This window comes from Musa acuminata, chromosome BXJ1-5 (assembly GCF_036884655.1).
Source record: "Musa acuminata AAA Group cultivar baxijiao chromosome BXJ1-5, Cavendish_Baxijiao_AAA, whole genome shotgun sequence".
NCBI lineage: Eukaryota > Viridiplantae > Streptophyta > Magnoliopsida > Zingiberales > Musaceae > Musa > Musa acuminata.
The window spans coordinates 16,557,717-16,579,464 of NC_088331.1; the positions used below are offsets into that span (position 1 = coordinate 16,557,717).

General features: G+C 35.4%; 1 protein-coding gene across 1 annotated transcript; it reads left to right on the forward strand.

Annotated features, from left to right (window-relative positions):
• Nucleotides 1-12,916: 12,916 nt before the first annotated feature.
• LOC103973445 (NAC domain-containing protein 54) lies at nucleotides 12,917-15,897 on the forward strand. Its single transcript, XM_009388009.3, has 4 exons — nucleotides 12,917-13,268; nucleotides 14,168-14,445; nucleotides 14,536-14,874; nucleotides 14,997-15,897. The coding sequence occupies exons 1-4, from the start codon at nucleotides 13,112-13,114 to the stop codon at nucleotides 15,219-15,221; spliced, it is 999 nt and encodes a 332-aa protein (XP_009386284.2). The 5' UTR covers nucleotides 12,917-13,111; the 3' UTR covers nucleotides 15,222-15,897.
• Nucleotides 15,898-21,748: the final 5,851 nt, after the last annotated feature.

Genomic DNA, 21,748 nt, shown 5'->3' on the forward strand with positions numbered 1-21,748 from the left:
AATCATGTTGTGCCGAAGGAACATGTTAGAAGATTGGACGTCAGGCCGGTGGATCGGTCGACATATCGATAGAAGTCTTCGGGCCGTGGACTCAGGCATCGGGCCAAGAAGAGCGGGTATTGTGCCAAGGATATCGGAGTTGCGGAGCCAACTGGCCGATTGGGCAATAGGCCGCAGGAAAGGACGATGCGCCAAAGAATCGGACAAAGCGTCGAGGGACCAATGACATGCCAGACAACTTGGTTAATTGCTTAGGATTAATTATCTTGATCGAGTTTTGTTTACATGTGTAGGATTAACTACGATGAAAGTAAGACATGCAGTAGGAGTTGCGCCGGAGTCAAGACAATGATCACGTTGGGAGTTCGAGAGTTCGACGGAAGTTCGGACAGTCATCGGAGGTTCTGCGGGAACAAATCCGAGAAGTCCATAAGCTTGCCAAAGAAGCTCGTCGGAACTCGCCAACTGGATCGTCGCAAGTCCAGGAGTTTACCGGAAGTCCGCAAGAGCATCACCGAGGGTTTATCGGATGATCGACGGAAGTTCGCCGGAAGCTCGCTGGAAGAAGCGATTGACGCACCGGAGCAAGTTGCAGTAAACGTCTTAGAAAATATCGTAGTTAGCACAATGATTAAGTTGAAAATGGGAGGTGATCCTATTAGCTTAATCTTGGGGCAATTGGGCCCCTAAAAAACCCAAATTGGGCCGAATATATCAACCCATTCGGACCCTGATTGATGTGGGAGGTGTAACCGCCCAGGCCAGGAGGTAGCACCGCCTAGGGTAAGTCTCCGAGTGAGACTGGGCGGTGCAACCGCCCCAGCCAGGAGGTGGCACCGCTTGGGCTCAGTCTCCGAGCGAGACTGGGTGGTGCAACCGCCCCTAACAAGAGGTGGCACCGATTGAGCTCGGTCTTCGAGCTCTGGCAGGCGGTGCAACCGCCTCAGTCATGAGGTGCAACCACCTGAGCTCAGTCTTCGAGCTCTGGCAGGAGGTGCAATCGCCCCTGACAAGAGGTGGCACCGCCCAGAGGCTCAGTCTTCGAGCTCTGCCAGGCGGTGCAACCGCCTGATCCCGGAATTTCGGGAATTGATAGTTTTGAGCTCCAAATTTGAACTGGGTTGGGGCCTATAAATACCCCACCCATTCAGCACTGAAAGGGCAAGAACTTACACCGAAAACTTGATCTTTTTCTGTGATTCTTAGAGCTCAAAATTGTTGTAAAAGCCAAAAGTTCTCCTCCCTCTGTTCTTCAATGTTTTGAGTTGTAAAGAGAGGAGAGAAAATCTCTGTAAGGGTTGTCTCCTAAGCCTATCAAAAGGAGTGAAACTGTAAAAGGGTGGTTGGCCTTCGCCTATTAAACGAAGGCCTCTAATTGACGTCGATGACCTTGTCGGTGGAGGAAGCCAAAAGTGGAGTAGGTCAAGATTGACCGAACCACTCTAAATCTCAGTTTGCATTTACTTTGAGCATTTTATCTTTACTGCAAACCTCCTAAATAGCTACTGCCTTCTGCGCTTTTACGAACGAGTTTCTAAGTTCAGAGCTTTCCGAATCTGCGTTTAGACGTAAATCGGCTTTTTCGTACGATCATTACATTTTAGTTTACGTTTACGTTTTGATTTCAATCATAACTGCAAACTGCCTTCTGCGCATTTATAAAACGTATCTCAAAGTTCAGTATCTTCAAAATTGGCATTTAGACGTAAACCGATTTTATCGTACGAACGTCGCATTTCAGTTTGCGCTTGCATTCTGATTTTCATCATAAACTGTAAACTGCCTTCGTAGATTTACTTTAACGTCATCTCACTTAATCTTAAGTTAAAGTAATCTTAGAATCAGCTTTTACATCGAAATCGTTTTTATCAAACGAACGCAGCTTTCGATTTTAATAGTGAAAGATTTCCGCTACACTAATTCACCCCCCCCCCCGCCCCTCTCTTAGTGCTCTTGATCCTAACAACTATGAGTTCCTTTTAGATATCTAAAAATCCTTTAATATCTTTTAAGTGAGATTGCTTGGGATTAAATTGAAATTTAGTTCATAGTCCAACACTAAATATGATATCGAGTCTAGTTGTTGTGAGATATAATAAACTATCATACCCCTATAAGTCTTTTGATTAAAACATTCTCCATTAATGTCTATATCTAATTTTGTAGAAGTGCTCATTGGTATATTAATAACTTTAGCACTATCCATATTAAATCGTTTTAATAGATCTAACACATACTTAGTTTGACTAACAATGGATCCATCACTAAGTTGTTTGATTTGTAATCCTAGGAAAAAGATTAATTCCCTCATTAAACTCATTTCTAACTCTTGGCTCATACACTTGGCAAAAGACTCACATAAAGACTCATTTGAAGAATCGAAAATGATATCATCAACATAAATTTGAACTATAAGAAAATTATTTTTAAAATATTTAACAAACAATGTAGTATCGACCTTGCCTTTCATAAAATTATTCTTAATTAGAAAGAAACTAAGTCTCTTATATCAAGCCCTTAGGGTTTGTTTCAAACTATAGAGAGCCTTAAACAATTTAAAAACATGATTCAGAAAAGTGGTATTCTCAAATCCGGATGTTTGTTCAACATAAATTTCTTTGGAAATAAAACCATTAAGAAAAATACTTTTAACATCCATTTGAAATAACTTAAAATTATTACAAATAGCATAGGCAAAGAGAATTCTTATGACTTCAAGTCTAGCCATAGGAGCGAACGTTTCTTTATAATCGATATCTTCTTCTTGGTTGAAACCTTTAGCCACTAATCTAGCCTTATTTCTAACCACGATACTAAGTTCATCTTGCTTGTTTCTAAAGACTCATTTAGTACCAATTAGCAAATGATCATTAGGCAAGTTTCCACACCTCATTTCTCATGTATTGCGGTAACCCATGAATCATCTTTCAAGACTTTATCAATGCATTTAGGTTTAATTTGAGATAAAAAAACTGCATTCACACAAAAAATTTTAAGAGAAGAACGAGTTTGAACTGCTTTTGAAGTGTCTCCAATGATTAGCTCATTAGGATGAGTATCTACATACTTCCAATCCTTAGGTAAGAATTCTTTCGAATAAGATACATCCAGGTTGCTAATGGGAGGAGAGGGTTCACTCAAATTTAAACCATCAAAATCAAAATCAACATCAAAATCATTTTTCTTAGATTCAGAAATCTCACTGAAAATAACATGAATAGATTCTTCTATAACTAAAGTTCTTTTATTAAACACATGAAATGCTTTAGAAGTAGAAGAATAACCAAGAAAAATACCTTCATCAGATTTTGCATCAAATTTTCCTAAGGCATCTTTTTCGTTTAAAACAAAACATTTATAACCAAAAACTTTAAAATATAAAACATTAGGTCTTTTGTTATTCCATAACTTATAAGGAGTTTTAGAAAGTAATGATCTTACTAGAACCCTATTCATGACATAGCATATTGTGTTAACGGCTTCGGCCCAAAAATATTTGGGTAGGCTATGTTCATTTAACATGGTTCTTGTCATTTTTTGTAAATTTCTATTTTTTCTTTCAACTACTTCATTTTGTTATAAGTTTCTTGGAGTAGAGAAATTATGCTTGTATTCATTTGATTCACAAAAGTTTTAAAAATCATGATTTTGAAACTCACCACCATGATCACTACATATAGATGCAATCATAAAGCCTTTTTCATTTTGAAAATGTTTACAAAATTTTCAAAAATACTTAAAACAATCACTTTTATGTGTAAAGAAGTATGTCTAAGTGTATCTACTATAATCATCAACAATTACAAAGGCGTATTTGCTACCTCATTATTATATCAATTGGTCCAAATAAATCCATATCAATCAATTGCAATGGTTTAAGGTGTTTATTTGATTCTTTGACTTGAAACTACATTTTATTTGTTTTTCTATTTGATATGTATCACACACTTTGTCTTTGACAAATTTGATGCTAGGGATTCCTTTTACAAGTTCTCTAGATAAAATTTGGGAGATTAGTTTCATGCTAGCATGACCTAACCTCCTATACCAAAGCCAAGCATCATCGTTTAAAACCGAAAAGCAAGTTTCATTACAAAACTCGTTAAGATCAATGGTCTAGACATTGTTGGTCCTTAAGGCAATTAAAGATCTATTCATGTGTGGTATTTCTATAATGCAAGCATTAGATTCAAACTTGATGTTGAAGCCTTTATTATATAATTGACTAATGCTTAATAAGTTACGCTTTAAACCATCTACTAACAAAATATTTTTAATCAAAATATTTGATTTATTACCTATATTTTCTTTTCCAATAATTTTGTCTTTGTTGTTGTCTCCGAAGGTGACAAATCCTTCATCTTGGCTAGTGAGCTTAGAAAAGTGTGTTGGATCTCCGGTCATGTGTCTTGAGCATCTACTATCAAGGTACCATCTCTTGCTCCTAGCTTGAGATTGTAGATATATCTACAAGAAAGGGGGGTTTTCTTTTAGGTACCCATTTTACCTTGGGTTCCTCATAAATAGATCTACCTAATTTATCATTTTGCATTATATCATTTAAGATTCCTTTAGGGACCCAAATTAACTTATGTAGACTATACCTCTTAAATAGATATTTATGAGAATAATCTCCAAATTTGCAACAAAAGTTATATTTGCTTCGGGATGAAATATGCAAGGTTGGGCTTTTAACAAAGATGGTTGGCTTTTGGTAAGTGTTACTTACAAAGCTGATTTCATCTCTTCTATGAGCATGATCCCTCTTTGCAAGGATCATGTTTAAGGATTTTCTTCCTATTTCAAATTTTTCTAAGGTTTCATGTAGTAGCAAATTCTCCTTTTTAAGCATTTCTAATTCTTCACATTTTATATAAGAAAGCAATATTTCATTATCATGTTTAATCTTTAATCTATCAAACTCGCTAATAAGAGAAGCATGCATGCTCATTTTTTAATAATTTATACTTTTTATTAACTAATTTATATTTATCAAACAAATCATTAAAAGCATTAAGTAATTCATCATAAGATAAATAAGATTTGTTTAGGTCACTTACCTCATCATTGAGCGCCATTAGAGCATAATTTGTGACTTCTTTATTGGTTGGCTCCTCATCTTTGGATGCACTCGAATCGTCCCAAGTAGCCTTTAGCACTTTCTTCTTCTTCGGTTGCTTCTTCTTCATTTGGGGACATTCGCTTTTGAAGTGTCATGGCTTCTTGCATCCGTAACAAATTATTTGATCATTTTTAAGTTTATTTTTGTTTTTAATGTCATGTTTAGTTTTGCTCCTTTTTATAAATTTTATAAATTTTATTGTTAGAAGTGTCAAGTCATCATCATCATCGCTTTAGTTTTCTCTCAAGTGGTCTTCTTAAGTTCTAAGTGTCAAATCCTTCTTGTTCTTTGGAATGTGGTTCTTAAGTTCTTCATATACATTGCACGTCATTTCATAGGTCATCAAAGACCTGATAAGTTCTTCAAGTGGAAAGTTGTTCAAGTCCTTGGCTTCTTGAATTGCGGTTACTTTAGGATCCCAACCCTTTAGAAGGGATCTTAATATCTTGTTAACATGTTCAAAGTTAGAAAAACTTTTACCAAAAGCTTTTAGACTATTGACGACATTCGTAAACCGAGTGTACATGTCTCCAATAATCTCGTTTGGTTTCATACGAATCAATTCATAACTATGAACTAAAAGATTGATATTTGACTCATTAACTCTACTCATGCCTTCGTGTGTGATTTCAAGTGTATGCCAAATATCATAAGTCATTTTGTAAATTAAAACTCGATTCATTTTTATCCAAAGCACAAAATAAAGTATTCATAGCTTTGACGTTTAAAGAGAAAGTATTCTTCTCCAAATCATTCCAATCGTTCATTAGAAGAGAAGACTTTTGAAATATGTTTTCGGTGATATTCCATAACTCAAAATCTATATAAATCAAGAAAATCCTCGGGGTGTGAATTAGTGCAGCGATAAAAATTATGTTGATTTGGAAAGTTTCGTTTAACAAAATAGTTTCGTCAAAAAGCTCGTATCGAAAAGTAATGAAAGTAATAACTTAGAGTAAATGTAAAGTGTAGAGTGCAGATAAGTAATGAAAGAATGCAGTAAGAAAAGAACGCACTTGATTTATAGTAGTTCAGTCGTTGTGACCTACGTCTACTTTTTGATTCCTCATCTGTCGAGGTCACCGGTGTCCACTAATGGTCTTCCTTCAATAGGCGAAGACCAACCACCTTCTTACAAAGCTTGTCTCCATTTCACGGGTTTAGGAGACAACTCTTACAAGCCTTACACCTCTTCTCTAATGATTACAAAGCTGAAGAAAGAGGAGGACCCTTAGCACTTTTACACCCCAACACTTAAAGATTTTTTCACACTTTTCCGCTCTTTTTATTACCCTTTCATGCAGAAAGGAGTGAGGTATTTATAAACCCAAAGGTTTCAGAATTGGAGCCAAAAAGTATCTCTTCTTGGATTTTCGGAGTATTGGCAGTACCATCGCCAAGTACTCTAACACTAGGCGATACCACTACCTAGTCTAGTGATACTACCGCTTGATAGAGCCTCGAAGACTGGGTTCTAGTGATACCACCGCTTGGCAACATTAACTGTCGATGGTACCATCACCTAGTCTGGGCGGTACCATTACCCAAACCACTTGGAAAGCTGAGCCTCAAGCGGTTCCACCCGTCACCTTGGGTAGTGCCACCACTTGGCAAGGCTCCAAGTGGCTGAGTGAGCTTTCTATCCGGCCCAACTCAATCTAGTTTTGGGCCTAGTTGGCCCCTAACTGAGTTAGTGGGATTACCTCATAATCCTAACTCAATCTTGGTTCTAACTATGATAATTAAGGCATTAACTAAGCAATCTTTATCTGATATGTCAATTGTTCTTTTAGTGAAATCTCGACGAATTTCTGGTGAACTTTTCAGCATGCTTTTGGCGAACTCCTAATGAACTCTTGGCGAACTCCCGACGAACTCTTAGCGAACTCCCAACGAACTCTTGGCGAGCTTCTGACACATCGTTCGAATCTTCGACATATCATCCGATCTTTGACTCTGGCCTAATATCTACTTTATGACTTATTCATTATCCTAGTTAATCCTACAACACTTATCTCAACATATGGATTAGATTATTTATCAATTGATTTCATTATCAAAATCCAAGATTCAACATAAAGTTCATTAATCTTCAGCATAAGCTAAACAAGAGACATGCAGCTTAGGTAGAGTCCTTGCAATCTTATAACTTTACTCTCAAGCACAAATCTACTATTGAAAACGTAGTTACTAATGTATTGAGTAGAAAGCATTCTTTATTATCAGTCTTCAAAGTCAAAGTGGTTAGATTTAAAAAATTCAAAGATTTCTACAAGAATGATGTGGATTTCAGATCAATATGGCATAATTGCAAATCAGGTTCTTTTTAGTAATTTTTTATCTTTAATGGTTTTCTTTTTTAAGCTAATGTCTTATGTATTCTATCTTGTTCTTTGAGACAAATAATTATAGTTGAAGCTCATGGTAGTGTTTTAGGAGGATATTTTGGTAGTGATAAGACTCTAGCTTTTATTCAATCAAATTTTTATAGGCCTAAGATATTAAGAGATGTGGAAAGACTTGTAAAGCAACACCGAGTGTGTCATTTGGCAAAAGTACGAAGCCAAAATCTGGTTTATACACTTCATTGCCAGTGCCCAATGTTCCATGGGAGAATGTAAGTCTTGATTTCATTTTGGGACTTTCAAGAACTCAATGGAACAAGGACTCTATCGTGGTTGTTATTGATAAATTCTCAAAGACGTCTCACTTTGTTTCCTACAACAAATCAAATGATGCATTTCATATTGTTGATTTGTATTTAAGGAGATTGTGAGATTGCATGATATTCCAAGAATTATGGTGTCTGATCAAGATTCAAAATTTCTTAGTCATTTTGGAGAACTCTATAGAGGAAGTTGGGTACATCTTTGAATTTCAATAGCTCTCATCATCTACAAACCGATGGGCAAACAGAGGTAATGAACAGATACTTGGGAAACTTGCTTAGAAGTTATGTTGGCAATACCATTAAGTAATAGGATCTCATTCTTCCATAAATTGAGTTTGCCTACAACCGTTCCACGCATCGTAACATTAGTAAGAGTTCTTTTAAGGTTGTTTATGGTGCTATTCCTACTAATCCTTTGGACTTAGTTCCTCGTTCTATAACTAAGCAATTTAGTGGAGATGCTGATGAGAGAGCTAAGTAGATAAAGAAGTTGCATGAGAGTCTTAAAGCAACCATTGAGAAGCAAAATAAGAGATACATGCAAGCTGCCAACAAACACAGAAGTATATGGAGTTTAATGTGGGTGATTTGATCTAGATTCATTTAAGGAATGAGAAGTTTCCACCAGACAAATTTGAGAAATTAAAACCAAATACTAATGGTCCATTCAAGGTGCTTAAGAGAATTGGCAAGAATACTTATGAGATCGAGCTACTTGGAGATTATAGAGTGTCTCCAATATTCAATGTGGTTGATTTAAGTCATTATCATGTTGATGGAACAAATAAGGATTTGAGAACAAGTATTTTTCAACTAGGGGAGATTGACACGAGAATACCTAATTTGCTACAATCAGCTCGTGTAAATCTTAATGATCCTATGATATTCTCTATTATCCACAATGCTTATTTCATAGCCTTTAATTCAAACCTCTCAAATATAACAGCTCATGAGCTTTTTTTCTAGAGAAAGTTAAAGTTGTTTTATTAATAGGTGCTCTGGTAGGCAGAAAGTTAATATTATTTCAAAGGGAGAGTTAATTCAACTTATCTTCATGAATGAGGAATGTATTAAAAAAGTTAGTTATCAGCCGCAAAGCAATAAATTTCGTAGTTCGCTATGCATTGAGGGTTGTTTTGTACACTATTATTTATTTTGATGTTTTAGAGTTAGGGAGGAGTTCAGAATCTGATTGTATTTATAGAAACTTTTTGAGTTCTCTCTTAACACTGTATCTCTTTGGTTTACCATAAAATGGTAAGTTTCGTCTCTGTATCTCTTAAACATTTCCTTGAATAATGAATCATTTATTTTTAGTTCCGTATCATTGTTTAGTGTCCTTGGTGGTGAATTTTTTATATTCATTTGTGATTTTAAATTTGGTGTTGAGCTATTTATCGATTTTATGAAAATATTATCTTGAGTTATTTCTTTTCAATCCAAAGACTTATTCCAGCAAATACAACTATTAGTCTTTTAAATTTCTTTCCTCGTTATCATAGTATCATGATTAAGCAATTAACTATATCATTCCTCGTTACCACATGGTCTTGTAGAACAGACTGAAGCTTGCACTAAAGAAGGAAATCAGATTTTTTTAAAAGAAGTACTTTTCTGATATTTATTCACAATTGCATGTTACGTTAGGAAGTCAAAACTCAGCCTGTAAAGAAAAAAAGATTGGGAAGGTAAGAAAGAAAAGAACAAGAAAAAGAGGGGAAAAAAAAAGTGCCACAGCAAGCAGCCGTGTGTGAAAAATATATATATATATAAAAAAGAAAATAAAAAGGTATGTGATCTTAGAGTTCTTGTTTTTTATATCAAAAGAGTCTATTTAAAATTTAAAAATATATATTTTTAAAATTTCTATCATTCCCTACTAATCAGAAAGTAAATAGGACTATAGATCAATTAATGTTAAAGCCTTGAACGTGATATGATCTCAAAAGATAAATAAATAATTATTATTGAAGAAAGAAAGAAAGAATCTTGATTCTTCATTGTCTTGATTTATGTCATTTGAATGATTTAGAGAGAAAAAACAAGGATCTTGATCATTGTGTTATTTGTAATACATTATGATCAATCTTTGATCACCTGTAACCTGGCTTGGATTCATCACTGGTGATACACTTTGTTTATATCTTCCACTTTAATTAATCTTGATCATATGTGAACTGTGTACTCGAACTCTTGATCTAGTTTTGGACAGTTAAAAAAGTTGATTTGTTCGATATGAGCAATCTTTTCAAGATAATATACTTGAAAGAAACACACATGCAAGGTTGCCATAGAAAATCTGATTTTAATTTGTTTCTCCTTACCCCTTCCAAGTCTTTGATCACCAAGGCCATGTGAACCACCACAATCTTTGTAATGGAAAACTTGTTCAAGAAAGCTTATCACCCAATTCACTTTTATTTGAGTTTGTTTGCAATAAAATCTAATCCATTCTACGTCGTAATGTAATTGATAAAGGCCAAAGATAATAAAGCATGCTTCCACGCGTAATCGTGTCTTTTGTGAAAGGCTTTGCTCATTTGTTTGACTTAATATCATCCATCTCCATCCAAATCCGCTAAATATTATCTTATTTGCATCCCTCAAGTGACAAATATTAGATACTATCTTTTTTCTTTCGGTAGAAAAAGACATAAGATTCACTGAAACTAATTTAATTAATGTCATGAAGCCATGATGGGACATCATGCACCATCTTAAAGCAAACATGACTTGTGATTTGTGGGAAGATGAAGATTGAGCATCTATCTTCTCACTTAAGAGGAATGCTCTATCATCCGAGAAAAGAGACAATGACCGGTAATTATTATACACTAACAAGTTAGCTTAAAGATTCGTCGGTAGAGCTATTGTGAATCTAATTTCAGTAAGAGTTGCATCAGTCTTCGTTATTTTGTTTGTAATTGTATTAATTTGTAGGAGAAATGAAAATAACATTAGTGATCATGATGGTGGGATTCATAATTTTCTCTATCTGAATACCAATAATAATACTAATAGGATTTATACTTACTAAAGAAAGTCTGTGGTCATTATTACTGACTAATAATAACATTATAAACCTTTTTAATACTGGAATTTCGAAATCCCGAATATACTTAAATTTTTTTTTATCACAAGTCCTAACAAAAAAAAAGAAAAGATAAAACAAAAAACTCCAGTTTTATATGTGGTTGGGTGATAGGGTGTGATCCAAATAGGAGATTATTATTTGTAAATCCTATTTACTAGTTATAATCTTATTTTAAATTTTTTAATATTCCTAAAAAAATTAATCTTATTTATAAATACATATTTCTTCCTCCTCGGAGGAGGATGATGGTGTCGATGTTGCCGATGAGTATCAATAGTGAGAATAAAATAAGAGATTATGAGAAAGAAAAAAAAATCGATAATGCTAAAGTTATAAATGATAAACTAATATTTTAGTTTTTAAAAAATTATCAATGGCAAGGGGGTTATCAATTGTAAAAAGAGAGCAATGAATTAATTATAAGCTTCTCCAAATATTTTGTCTGATTCAAGTTTTCGCAAGCATGAGATGCCAGTAACATAACTAGATATTAAGCATGTAATACATAGTTTTGGGGGGTAAAAATCCTAAAAATTATTTGAATTATTAAATATGAAGGATAGAATCGGAATTTGAGGAGTTTTAATAAATTTTTTGAGCTGAAATTTCACTAAAATAAAAAAAATTTCGTAGCAAAATGGGCATATGGATGATCGACACATGGCAAGTAATAACTAGCTATAGGTAAGGCTCATAAGGAAGAAAGAGAAGCGGTCGAGAGAATGGTGTAGCGAATGGAGAGGACGATTAGAAAGAGAAAAGAGAAAAGACACCAAACTAAAGATGCATGAATGGATAAAAAGCAAAAGATGGAATCCAAGTTGGAGATCAAAGGGGAGGCCACCCTTGAGTCCTCCACGTGGACATCTAGTTCGCGGGTGTCAAAAGTACCTTGCGTCGTTGTCAGGAAGATGGGTGTTAAATTGTTATTTTGTCTTCCCTTGTGACACTCCAAAGCTATAATAGATGATATTAAGTAAGCCATTAACAGGTTAAATTCACATATATATATATATATATATATATATAGAGAGAGAGAGAGAGAGAGAGAGAGAGAGAGAGAGAGAGTTACGAAGGAAGAAAAGTTGTTTAAAATTGTTGGCGAACAAGTCAATAATAATTATAAATCATAATATCGTGACTATTTAATATTGACTATATAAATATTTTATTTTTGATATCATTTAGTTAAATTAAAATATTAATGATAGAACTAATCTTTCACGGGTCTTATGAAATATTATTTATAATATCCTTAATTTGATTGTCCTCTTTGAGAAAGTTAGATTGGTATATGTCTTTAGATAAGAAAATCATGCAACATATTTCATTAGACTAACTGGGATGGATGATTTTTGAAAAAGAATATTTTTCAATGAATTATCTTATTTGATTATCTTTAATGCTAAAGGTGATGTTTGGTTGTACTCATGTTTTACTTCTTAGTAAAGTCATTTGCTATCTCTCGTTGTATCAATAAAATTTATCATTTTATCATTTTAAATAAATCTTCTCATTTTATCTTCTAACTGAGCTTATCTAATTTTGATATTAATCCTTTAACCTAGTCTACTTTGCTGCAGTTGGGTTAGAATATTCATCTGTCTTCACATAGAAGGAGATCAAACCACTCTCAAAAGTATCAGAAAGAGAACGGGAGTCCTGAGTACTGCTACCTGTGTCATGGAATTGTATTTCCAAATGCTAATGACCTAATAGACTAGCTGATAGCGGGATTATCTAAGTACGTATTAAATACATATACTTGAACGAACGAAACACAGTGTAGTTCCTATTGCTATGAAATAACAATAATTCATTTTATCCACCGGCCGGCGGAATGTGTGTGTGAATGTTACGTCAATTTGTGAAAGCTTGCAATTTATATCGAGAGCTGACGCGACATTGCCCACCGGGCCCACAGGCTGCCGGTGGTACCTCGACACGTGGCCGCACCGGGTTTTGGCGGCCAAGGACAAGAACAGACGCTTGGGATCTCTGTGGCCGCTGACGCATAGGAAGACGAAAACAAAGGCAAAGGCAAAGCTAAAGCTAAAGCCAAAACCAAGAGCTTCTTCTGAACGACGACGACGAGGAGAATCCCATCCCTGAACCCAGAAGATGACAGAAGACAACCCCTCTTATCGCACTATATAGCCAGGTAAATGGACTACCTCTCTCTCTCTCTCTCTCTCTCTCTCTCTCTTTTAAAGGTTCCTAGGAGATGGCACCAGTCACCTTGCCGCCAGGTTTTCGTTTCCATCCCACCGACGAAGAGCTCGTTGCATACTACCTCAAGAGGAAGATTAATGGATATAGATTTGAGCTGGAGATCATCCCCGAGGTTGATCTCTACAAGTGCGAGCCATGGGAATTACCAGGTATCTCTTTCCTTCCTATCTCAATTTTGTTAATTTGCTTGTTCTAATCTGGACTGCTTATTAGTTAGTTATTCCGCAGAATCCCTTTTCACTTTAATATTAATGATCAGCTATTGACCGATTATATTTTAGAGATGAGCTTGACAGATTATAAGCACATTCGAATATTCGATCACAAGATGCACCGACAGTATATGGAATTAGAGAACTTGGCCTCTTCAATATATCTAGCCAAGATCCTACTCCAATTCTTCAAGATTACCTTTCTAAAACATACCTATGATGTGCAACGCTCATCATTTGATCATAGAGTTCCATGCAACTGTCACTACTTTTAGCCCCTCATAATTATGTTCTCTTGCAGTATCTTCTTCAAGAAAAATCGTGAAAATTAAGACTTATTTGGAAGAAAAAAAAAAGAAACCTGTTTTTTTCTCTCCAGATTAAATGCAAAAGTTGAATTTAATTGGAAGTTTAACTTATAAGACATTATTCCAAAGTTGGAAGCTATTTTGGACTTTGTCGAACTATCGTTTGGTTGGTTGCCTTTTCTAGACCTTGCTTTAAATTTCGTTTCTTGGAGCAACGCCATGCATTTTGAGAAACCACAAAGCTTATCGAGAAAGAAAGAAGCATGAACAGAGTTGGACTCTAGTCAAAAAGTAACAAGAAAAGCAGCATAGTCTTCAAGAAATGATGATCCCTCTTCTTGTGGGGCATTGCTAGGGCCCGACGAGGGGCATATCTAGGTTTTAGTGATGGTGTCCTTAATGTTGCTTAAAAGAAACTTATAGGATTACCTTTTATTCCTCCATGATCTAGCAAACGATACGTATTTGTAATAATAACCTTCTCATCTCCTCCGGGTCTATATTTCTGAATCTTGTTCCTTTCACCAGAGAAATCCTTTCTACCAAGCAAGGATCTTGAGTGGTACTTCTTCAGCCCCCGAGATCGTAAGTACCCCAATGGATCGAGGACAAACCGAGCAACTCGGGCTGGCTACTGGAAGGCCACAGGGAAGGACCGAAAAGTGAGCTTTCAAGGGCGTGCTGTCGGCACGAAGAAGACGCTTGTTTACTACAAGGGACGAGCACCGCGTGGCTCTCGGACACTCTGGGTCATGCATGAGTACCGTCTCGACGAGAAGGAAAGCGAAATGCCCTCCGGCTTGCAGGTACCGAGGCACTCATCCTCCTGCCTTTCTTCTGTGCTTCTCCACGTTTAAAGTCTGAAGTATGGATTTATGTCTTCATGGATCATTCAGGAGTCTTATGCTCTTTGTCGCGTATTCATGAAGAGTGCAACTGCTGGTGCTAAGATCATAGAGCATTATGGTTCACCTCGTGTAGAACAGTTGCAATGGAAGCCAGCTGATTCACACACAGCTGAGCTTTCTTCCGATAGAATTAAAATTGGTGAAGAATTTGGGAGCCGTGGTAGTCCTTCTCCTTCTGAGACGCACTCTTCAGAGACCATTCAAGGATCGACGCTTGATGCGAGTGCTTCTGAGAATCGCCAGTGGATGCAGTATCTATCTGAGGAAGCGTTCGCCACTGGTCCAACATTTCATGATCCAGCATGCTTTCCTTGCACGCCACGGAAGGTAAAAGTCTTCCAATGTGACTCCGAACCACGTCCGATTAAAAGAACAAGAAGACTTGAAATACTTTTTCCTCTCTGGTTGTCAGTAAATTAACTAAGACGTCCATCATGGTCACCATGCAGATAGATATAGCAATAGAGTGTGCAAGACTTCAACGCAGGCTCACCTTGCCTCCCTTGGAAATGGATGACTTCTCATGCAACAGTCTCAATGATTCAAAAGCCTCACTTTCGGGGACCTCTCGAGGAAGTGCAAGTCAAGTGGAGATTCTGCAGGAGGTCTTATCAGTTGCCTCAGCAACGCGGGACCTGATCAACAGCTCCATCTACCCTAATATATTTTGCTGAGATCACTCGGTCCGAAGAATTTGCGTCTCTGTTGGAAGTTGACAGAAGAAAAGAAGGGATTCTGAAGCCACGCACCCTGGGAGAGTCTATGACACTCGTCGAGATGAGTGACTTCGAACAAAAGTTCAAGGAAGAGAACAAGAAAGCAGAGATATTACTAAGAGAATCAATGACTTGAATAAAAGAGGTATCTGATGATTTGATTTGCTGTCAGTTTCACCACAGGAGTCCACAAAGATGGCCACCACTCTCATAGTGGCGTGGTAAGAACTAACTTGTCACACCATAAGGAGGGCAACTTCCATTTGAATGCAGTATCAAGGCAAGACTTCGTGGCTGAGAGATTTGGATTCGCAGCATGAAGTTAGATGTACATTTCCATGCTTTAGTAGGTTACGTTCAAAGCGTTGGTAGGTAGGAGACAACTTCATAAGGAATAAATAAGGCAATGGAACATTGAGTGGAATGCTACAAGTTGAGATTGTAATTATTATCAACATTTCAGGGAAAACAAATTCTTAAAGAGGTCAAAGAGGATGATGATAAAAAGAAAATGGTCATCTTCCTCTGGAATAAATTTAGGTGAGAAATATATGCAAAGACCCACATGAAATGTTACAACAGGATCCTGTAAGAAAGACCTTTCTTTTATCTATGAAGTAGGCAAAGCTTATTATGGTATATTCTCCATAATTCTAGCTAGAATATATTTCTACTACTTTGAAGCATTATTTTTCCATCAAATTATATATATGTGATATAAGAGGTCGTGTTTCAAAATAAGTAATCAAATCCAGAGAATTGAACTTTTAATGACAAGGTAAATCAGATTGCTTCAGCTAAACAATACTACAAAGCTACAACTTAAGAAAGTCTCATGGGACAAAAAAAACATACTTGCATTAGCATCTCCAATGGCTTGTTTCATCATAAGAGCACTTCCATATGCATGTAGTTCACTGAGGATAGAATTTGAGCTGATAATTAATAATGTCCTTTTTTGCTTTTAAAGAAGATAAAAAGTTTATTAAAGATAAGGATAACTCCAACGTAGAAAGGTCATCCTCATCGCACCGTATGTAGAGCATCAAACACATCTCTCCAAGTAGACTAATCCCATAGTGATAATGAGAATCAAATTAATATGATATATTCTCTCTTTAATCAATCTCTCCATAATTCTATCGGAAACTTCGACTGATTAGCTTTTCGATGGATAAAAGATAAATTCAAAATATGTAAGCACAATATCCTCTAAAGAAATCTACCAAATTCATGACACACTATAGCATCTACTGATAATATCCACGATAATTTATGAATTCGGACCAAGTGATAGTTTATACTTCTAGCTCTATATAGGTCTAAGAAGGATGACATGTAATTTATATAGTAGAATATGACCTTCCTTTAATCTACCTTCGGCTATAACATCAAACATCAAACATCAAACATCAAACATCAAAGGAGCTTCCAAAATGGTCTTATTATGTGTGTTACGAAATGGTGCAGCATCACATGCATCAGATTTTCTATAGCGGAAGAATAAAAAATAAAAATCTTAGATTTTCTATAGAAAAAGATTTCTCATCATCATGTGAAGATTGGTTTGCAAAAATCCACAAAACAAAAAATTATGCGTATATGAAAGATGTGTTACCTAGGGAGATCGTATATTCTTGAAAACCTATAGATCTATAAGAGAGGATGAAGGAGGTCAATTATCCTCCTCTTTAGTAGTGATCCACATGACAGATGCGATGAAGACACTCCTCAAATCGCTACACAATCCTCCTCTCTATGTGCACCACATGATCAGGAAGGGGCCCACCCTTCTTATTGTCCATATGTCTCAAACTAGAGTTGTCGATCGAGGAGGAGAGAGAGGAGTATAAGAGATGGCAGCCAAAAAGGGATTAGGCTATGCCCCTTTGCTTCTCTCCTATTTATAGAGGCCCCAGTCAACTTAACCCTAATAGATCATGCTCTATTGAGTATTGGATCTCTATTTTGTTGAATCTCATATTTTGATGATAAAATCAATTGATGAGTTATAATCTAATATGTATTTAAGTGATGCAATACTAGTTTCAATCAAGGAAAGATAAATCGATTAAAGTAGTGGAATCAGATGTTGGGCTAGAATGGAATATGTCAGAAGATTGGACATCAGGCCTGAGCACTAGTTGACGTTTTAGTAGAAGGCTTCACGCCTTAAGTTCGGGCATCAAGAAAAAAGATAAAAAATTATGCCAAGGAGATCGGATGTTACGAAAGTCAACATGCTGATTTGGCAATACACCAAAGGAGAGGATGATGCACTGAAAGGTTAGACGAAGTGCCGAAGGGTTGGACAAAATATCGGATAAACCAATAACATGCTAAACAACATGGGATTCATGCTTATAATCAATCGTGCCTTGATTGAAGTATTCTAGGTTGTAATTAAATTGGTTTTAAATATAATTAGACCAACTCAATTATGGGTCATTGGGCCTGATCTGGGGTTGATTTTGGCTTATTATGAGGCCCATTTAGTGGCCTAAAAGTTGGGTCAGGTAGTGGCACCGCTAGACCAAGTAGTGGAACCACTAGAGGCTTAGTCTCCAAGAGTCTAGTGTTCGAGGTTGTCAAGCAGTGGTACCGCCAGACTGGGTGGTGGTACCACCCAAACACAATCTCTCAAATTGTATCAAGCGGTGGTCCCACCTAGTGTCAGTTTGCAGGTGGTGGTACCACCCAATACCAACAGTGGTACTGCCAACACCCTAAAAACCCGAGATAAGACCCTTTTTGGCTCCAAATTTGAATTCATTTAGGGTTTATAAACACCCGACTCTTTCTTAATTGGGGTAGCAAGAAAAAAGAGCATAAAGGGGTTGTTATTCTGAGTTGAAAAAGTGCTAAGTGTCCTCCCCCTCTTTAAGTTTTAGGCTTAGTCTAAGAGATGTGTGAGGCATGTAAAAGTTATCTCCTAAACCTGTGAAAAGAAGAAAAAGTTGTAAGAAGATAGTTGATCTTTGCCTGTTGAAAGAAGATCGTTAGTGAACGTCGATGGCCTCGATGAAAGAGGAATCGGGAGTGGACATAGGTTACGACAATTGAACCACTATAAAACTCTATTTGCATTTCTATTCTGTTTTTCATTCATATTGCTAACTAATTTACTTGCATACTATGCTCATTACTCTTACAAACGTTTTAGAGTTAAACATTTTTTCGATACAAGCTTTATCGAATAAAATTTTTGAATCGTCAAAAGTTTTATGAAAGCACTCCTCTTAGTACTGATTTCGGTCCTAATAGTTAGTATCAGAGCTAAGGTTTTTCTTGTTTGATTTAACACCAAAGAGAAATGGCTTTTACTAGCAATCAAGAGGGCCTTTCTATCGTTCATCCTTTTATGTTCAATGGGATGGACTATACATATTGAAAAACTCGAATGAGAGTTTTCTTGCTTTCTATAGATTTTGATTTATGAAATATTGTTGAAAGCAGTTTTTAAAAGTCTTCCAAACCAATGAATGAATGGAATGATCGGGAGAAGAAGATTTTTTCTTTGAATGCTAGAGCTATGAACACTCTATTTTATGCTTTGTAGAAAAACGAGTTTAATCGTATTTCTTTATGTGAAACTAACTACACATGAGATTTGACACATATTAGAAATAACTCATGAAGGTACGAATAGAGTAAAAGAATTTAAGATAAATATTTTGATGCATGATTTTGAATTATTTCGAATGAAGTCTAGCGAAACTATTGTTGACATGTACACCCATTTTACGGATGTCGTTAATAGTTTGAAAGCTTATGACAAATATTTTTTTAATCTTGAACTTATAAAAAAGATTCTAAGATCCCTTCTAAAAAGTTAGGACTCAAAAGTAATGGCAATACAAGAATCAAAGGACTTGAACAATTTTTCACTTGAAGAACTTATCGAGTCTTTAATGACCTATGAAATGACATGTATTGCACATGACAAATATGATAACATTCTTTCAAAGAATAGAAAGGATTTGATACTTAGAATAAAAGAAGACTACTCGAGCGAAAGCTCAAGTGATGATGACCTTAAACTCCTCATCAGAAAATTCAAAAAATTCATAAAACATGAAACTAAGAACAAAAATAAACTTAAAAAGAAGAAGTTGTTAAAGAAGAAGAAAGTACTCAAGATGACTTAGGACAAATCGAGTACATCTGAAGATGACGAGCAAATCAATAAAGGCAAGGTGGTGAACTATACCTTAATGGCTCTCGACAATGAGGTAAATAACTTAACTGAAATGCCTTTACCTTATAATGAATTATTTGATGCATTCAATGATTTTTATAATAAATTTAAATTAGTTAATAAAATTATAAATTACTAAAAAGGATCATACTTATCTTTCTAATGAATTTAAAAAATTAAAAAATGAGCATGATAATTGTATGTTAAACTCTTACACTAAATGTGAAGAATTAGATTCATGCAAAAAGAAAAATTTATTATTACAACAAATGTTAGATAAATTTAAAATTAATAGTAAATCCTTAAACATGATTCTTGCTAATAAGAGTCATATTCATAGATAGTAAGGAATTTGCTTTGTGAGTAACACTCAACAAAAACCAACTATCTTTGTTAAAGGACTTGCATTACATATTTTCTATGAAAATAGATGAAATTTTTATGATAGATTTGGGCATTATGCCTATAGATATTCACTTAAAAAGTATGACTCACATAAATTGGTTTGGGTTCCTAAAGGAACTATAAATGTCCTTATGTTAAAAAACAAGATAGGTAGATCTAAATAAGATAGCAAACTCACCTTTCTTGTAGATAACTCTACAATCGAAAGCTAGGAACAAAAATAAAATTTTGATAGTGGATGCTCAAGGCTTATAACCAGAGATCCAACACACTTCACAAAGCTTGTCAACTGAAACAAAATGATTTTGATTGAAAATGCTTTGTGTTTAATGAAATCATGCTTGATGATTTAATGAGTTAATTATGCATGATGATTTGAAGTAATGATAATTTTTGTGATTTATAGTTTATTAATCTTGATGATTTTTATGATAAAATTTACTTTTTCAGTTTTAAACGATGATTGAAAATGCTTTGTATTTAATGAAATCAATATACATTGTTTTAAGTGAATTTTTTCAAATGTAAGAAAAGTGATTTTGATGATGAGTTTGGAGTTGACAAATTGAATTTGAATGAGGTTTTCCCAATAGAATCATAAACTTTCTTTTGATTTCTCTACTTGGGATATCTTCTATGAGAATCAAAATATTTTCTGTCTTTGATGATTTCTTCTTACCACTTACTAAAGAATAGACTTGTGCAAACAAACTATGACCTTGATAATGGTTTGTAATGGTTTAAAATTATGCATGTTATGCCTTGATGACTTGAAACCATATTTTGATATCATACATACCCAAGTAATGATGATTTAAAAAATTATTATTTTGGTATAATGCCTAAAGTGATGATGATGATGACTTGGTACTTCTTACAAGAAAATTTTATAAATTGAGATTTATTTTTTATGAATCATGATCCTGATGACTTGAGATTTTTTTATGAATGAATCAAGTTCTCCTATGTTTCTTTTGATTTTTCAGAATTATAACTTGAGATTTTTTATGAATCAAGATCGTTTACTATAATTTTTTCTTTTTGCTATTTGACTTATCTAAATAAACCATGATGTTTACAACTTGAGTTTTATTATGTATAATTTCTTTGTATTTATGGTTGTAAATATATTGGTAAATTATTGAATCTCAGATTTTGATGATAAAATCAATTGGTAAATTATTTGATCTAATCTATATGTTGAGAAAATTATGCAGGATTAACTACGATAGCGGTAAGACATAAAGCAAATGTTGTGCTAGAGTCAAGATCGAGATTTCGTTGGGAGTTCGAGAGTTCATCGAAAGACTGGACGTTCATCAAAAGTTTTACCGGAATTAATCGAGAAGTCCAAGAGCTTGCCAAAGAAGCTCATCAGAACTCACCAATAAGATCGTCGTGAAGTCCAGGAACTTGTTGGAAGTCCACCAGAACATTGTTGAGAGATCGTCGGAAGTTCGTCGGAAAATTGTTGGAAGCTCACCGGAAGAACAATTGATGTATCGAAATAAGAATACTTTTTTAAATGTCTTAATTATTATAGTTAGACCTTAAGTTGAGTTAGGATTGGGAGGTAATCCCACTAACTCAGTTAGTGGCCAACTGGGCCCTTAACAGGAATGAATTGGACTGGATTAAACAGCTCATTCAACACCTGAAGTAACGGTCGACGATGGCACCGCTTGGGACTCGATCTCCCAGGTGTTTTGGGTGGTGTTAATGCATAGACTGGGTAGTGGCATCGCTTGGGACTCGGTCTCCTAGGTTTTTTAGGCGATGGTACCGCCTAGACCATGCAGTGGTACCGTTGGCAGTTATTACCTGCAAGCGGTGGTATCGCTAGAGCTTACTCTTTGAGAGTTCTGTTAGGCGATGGTACCGC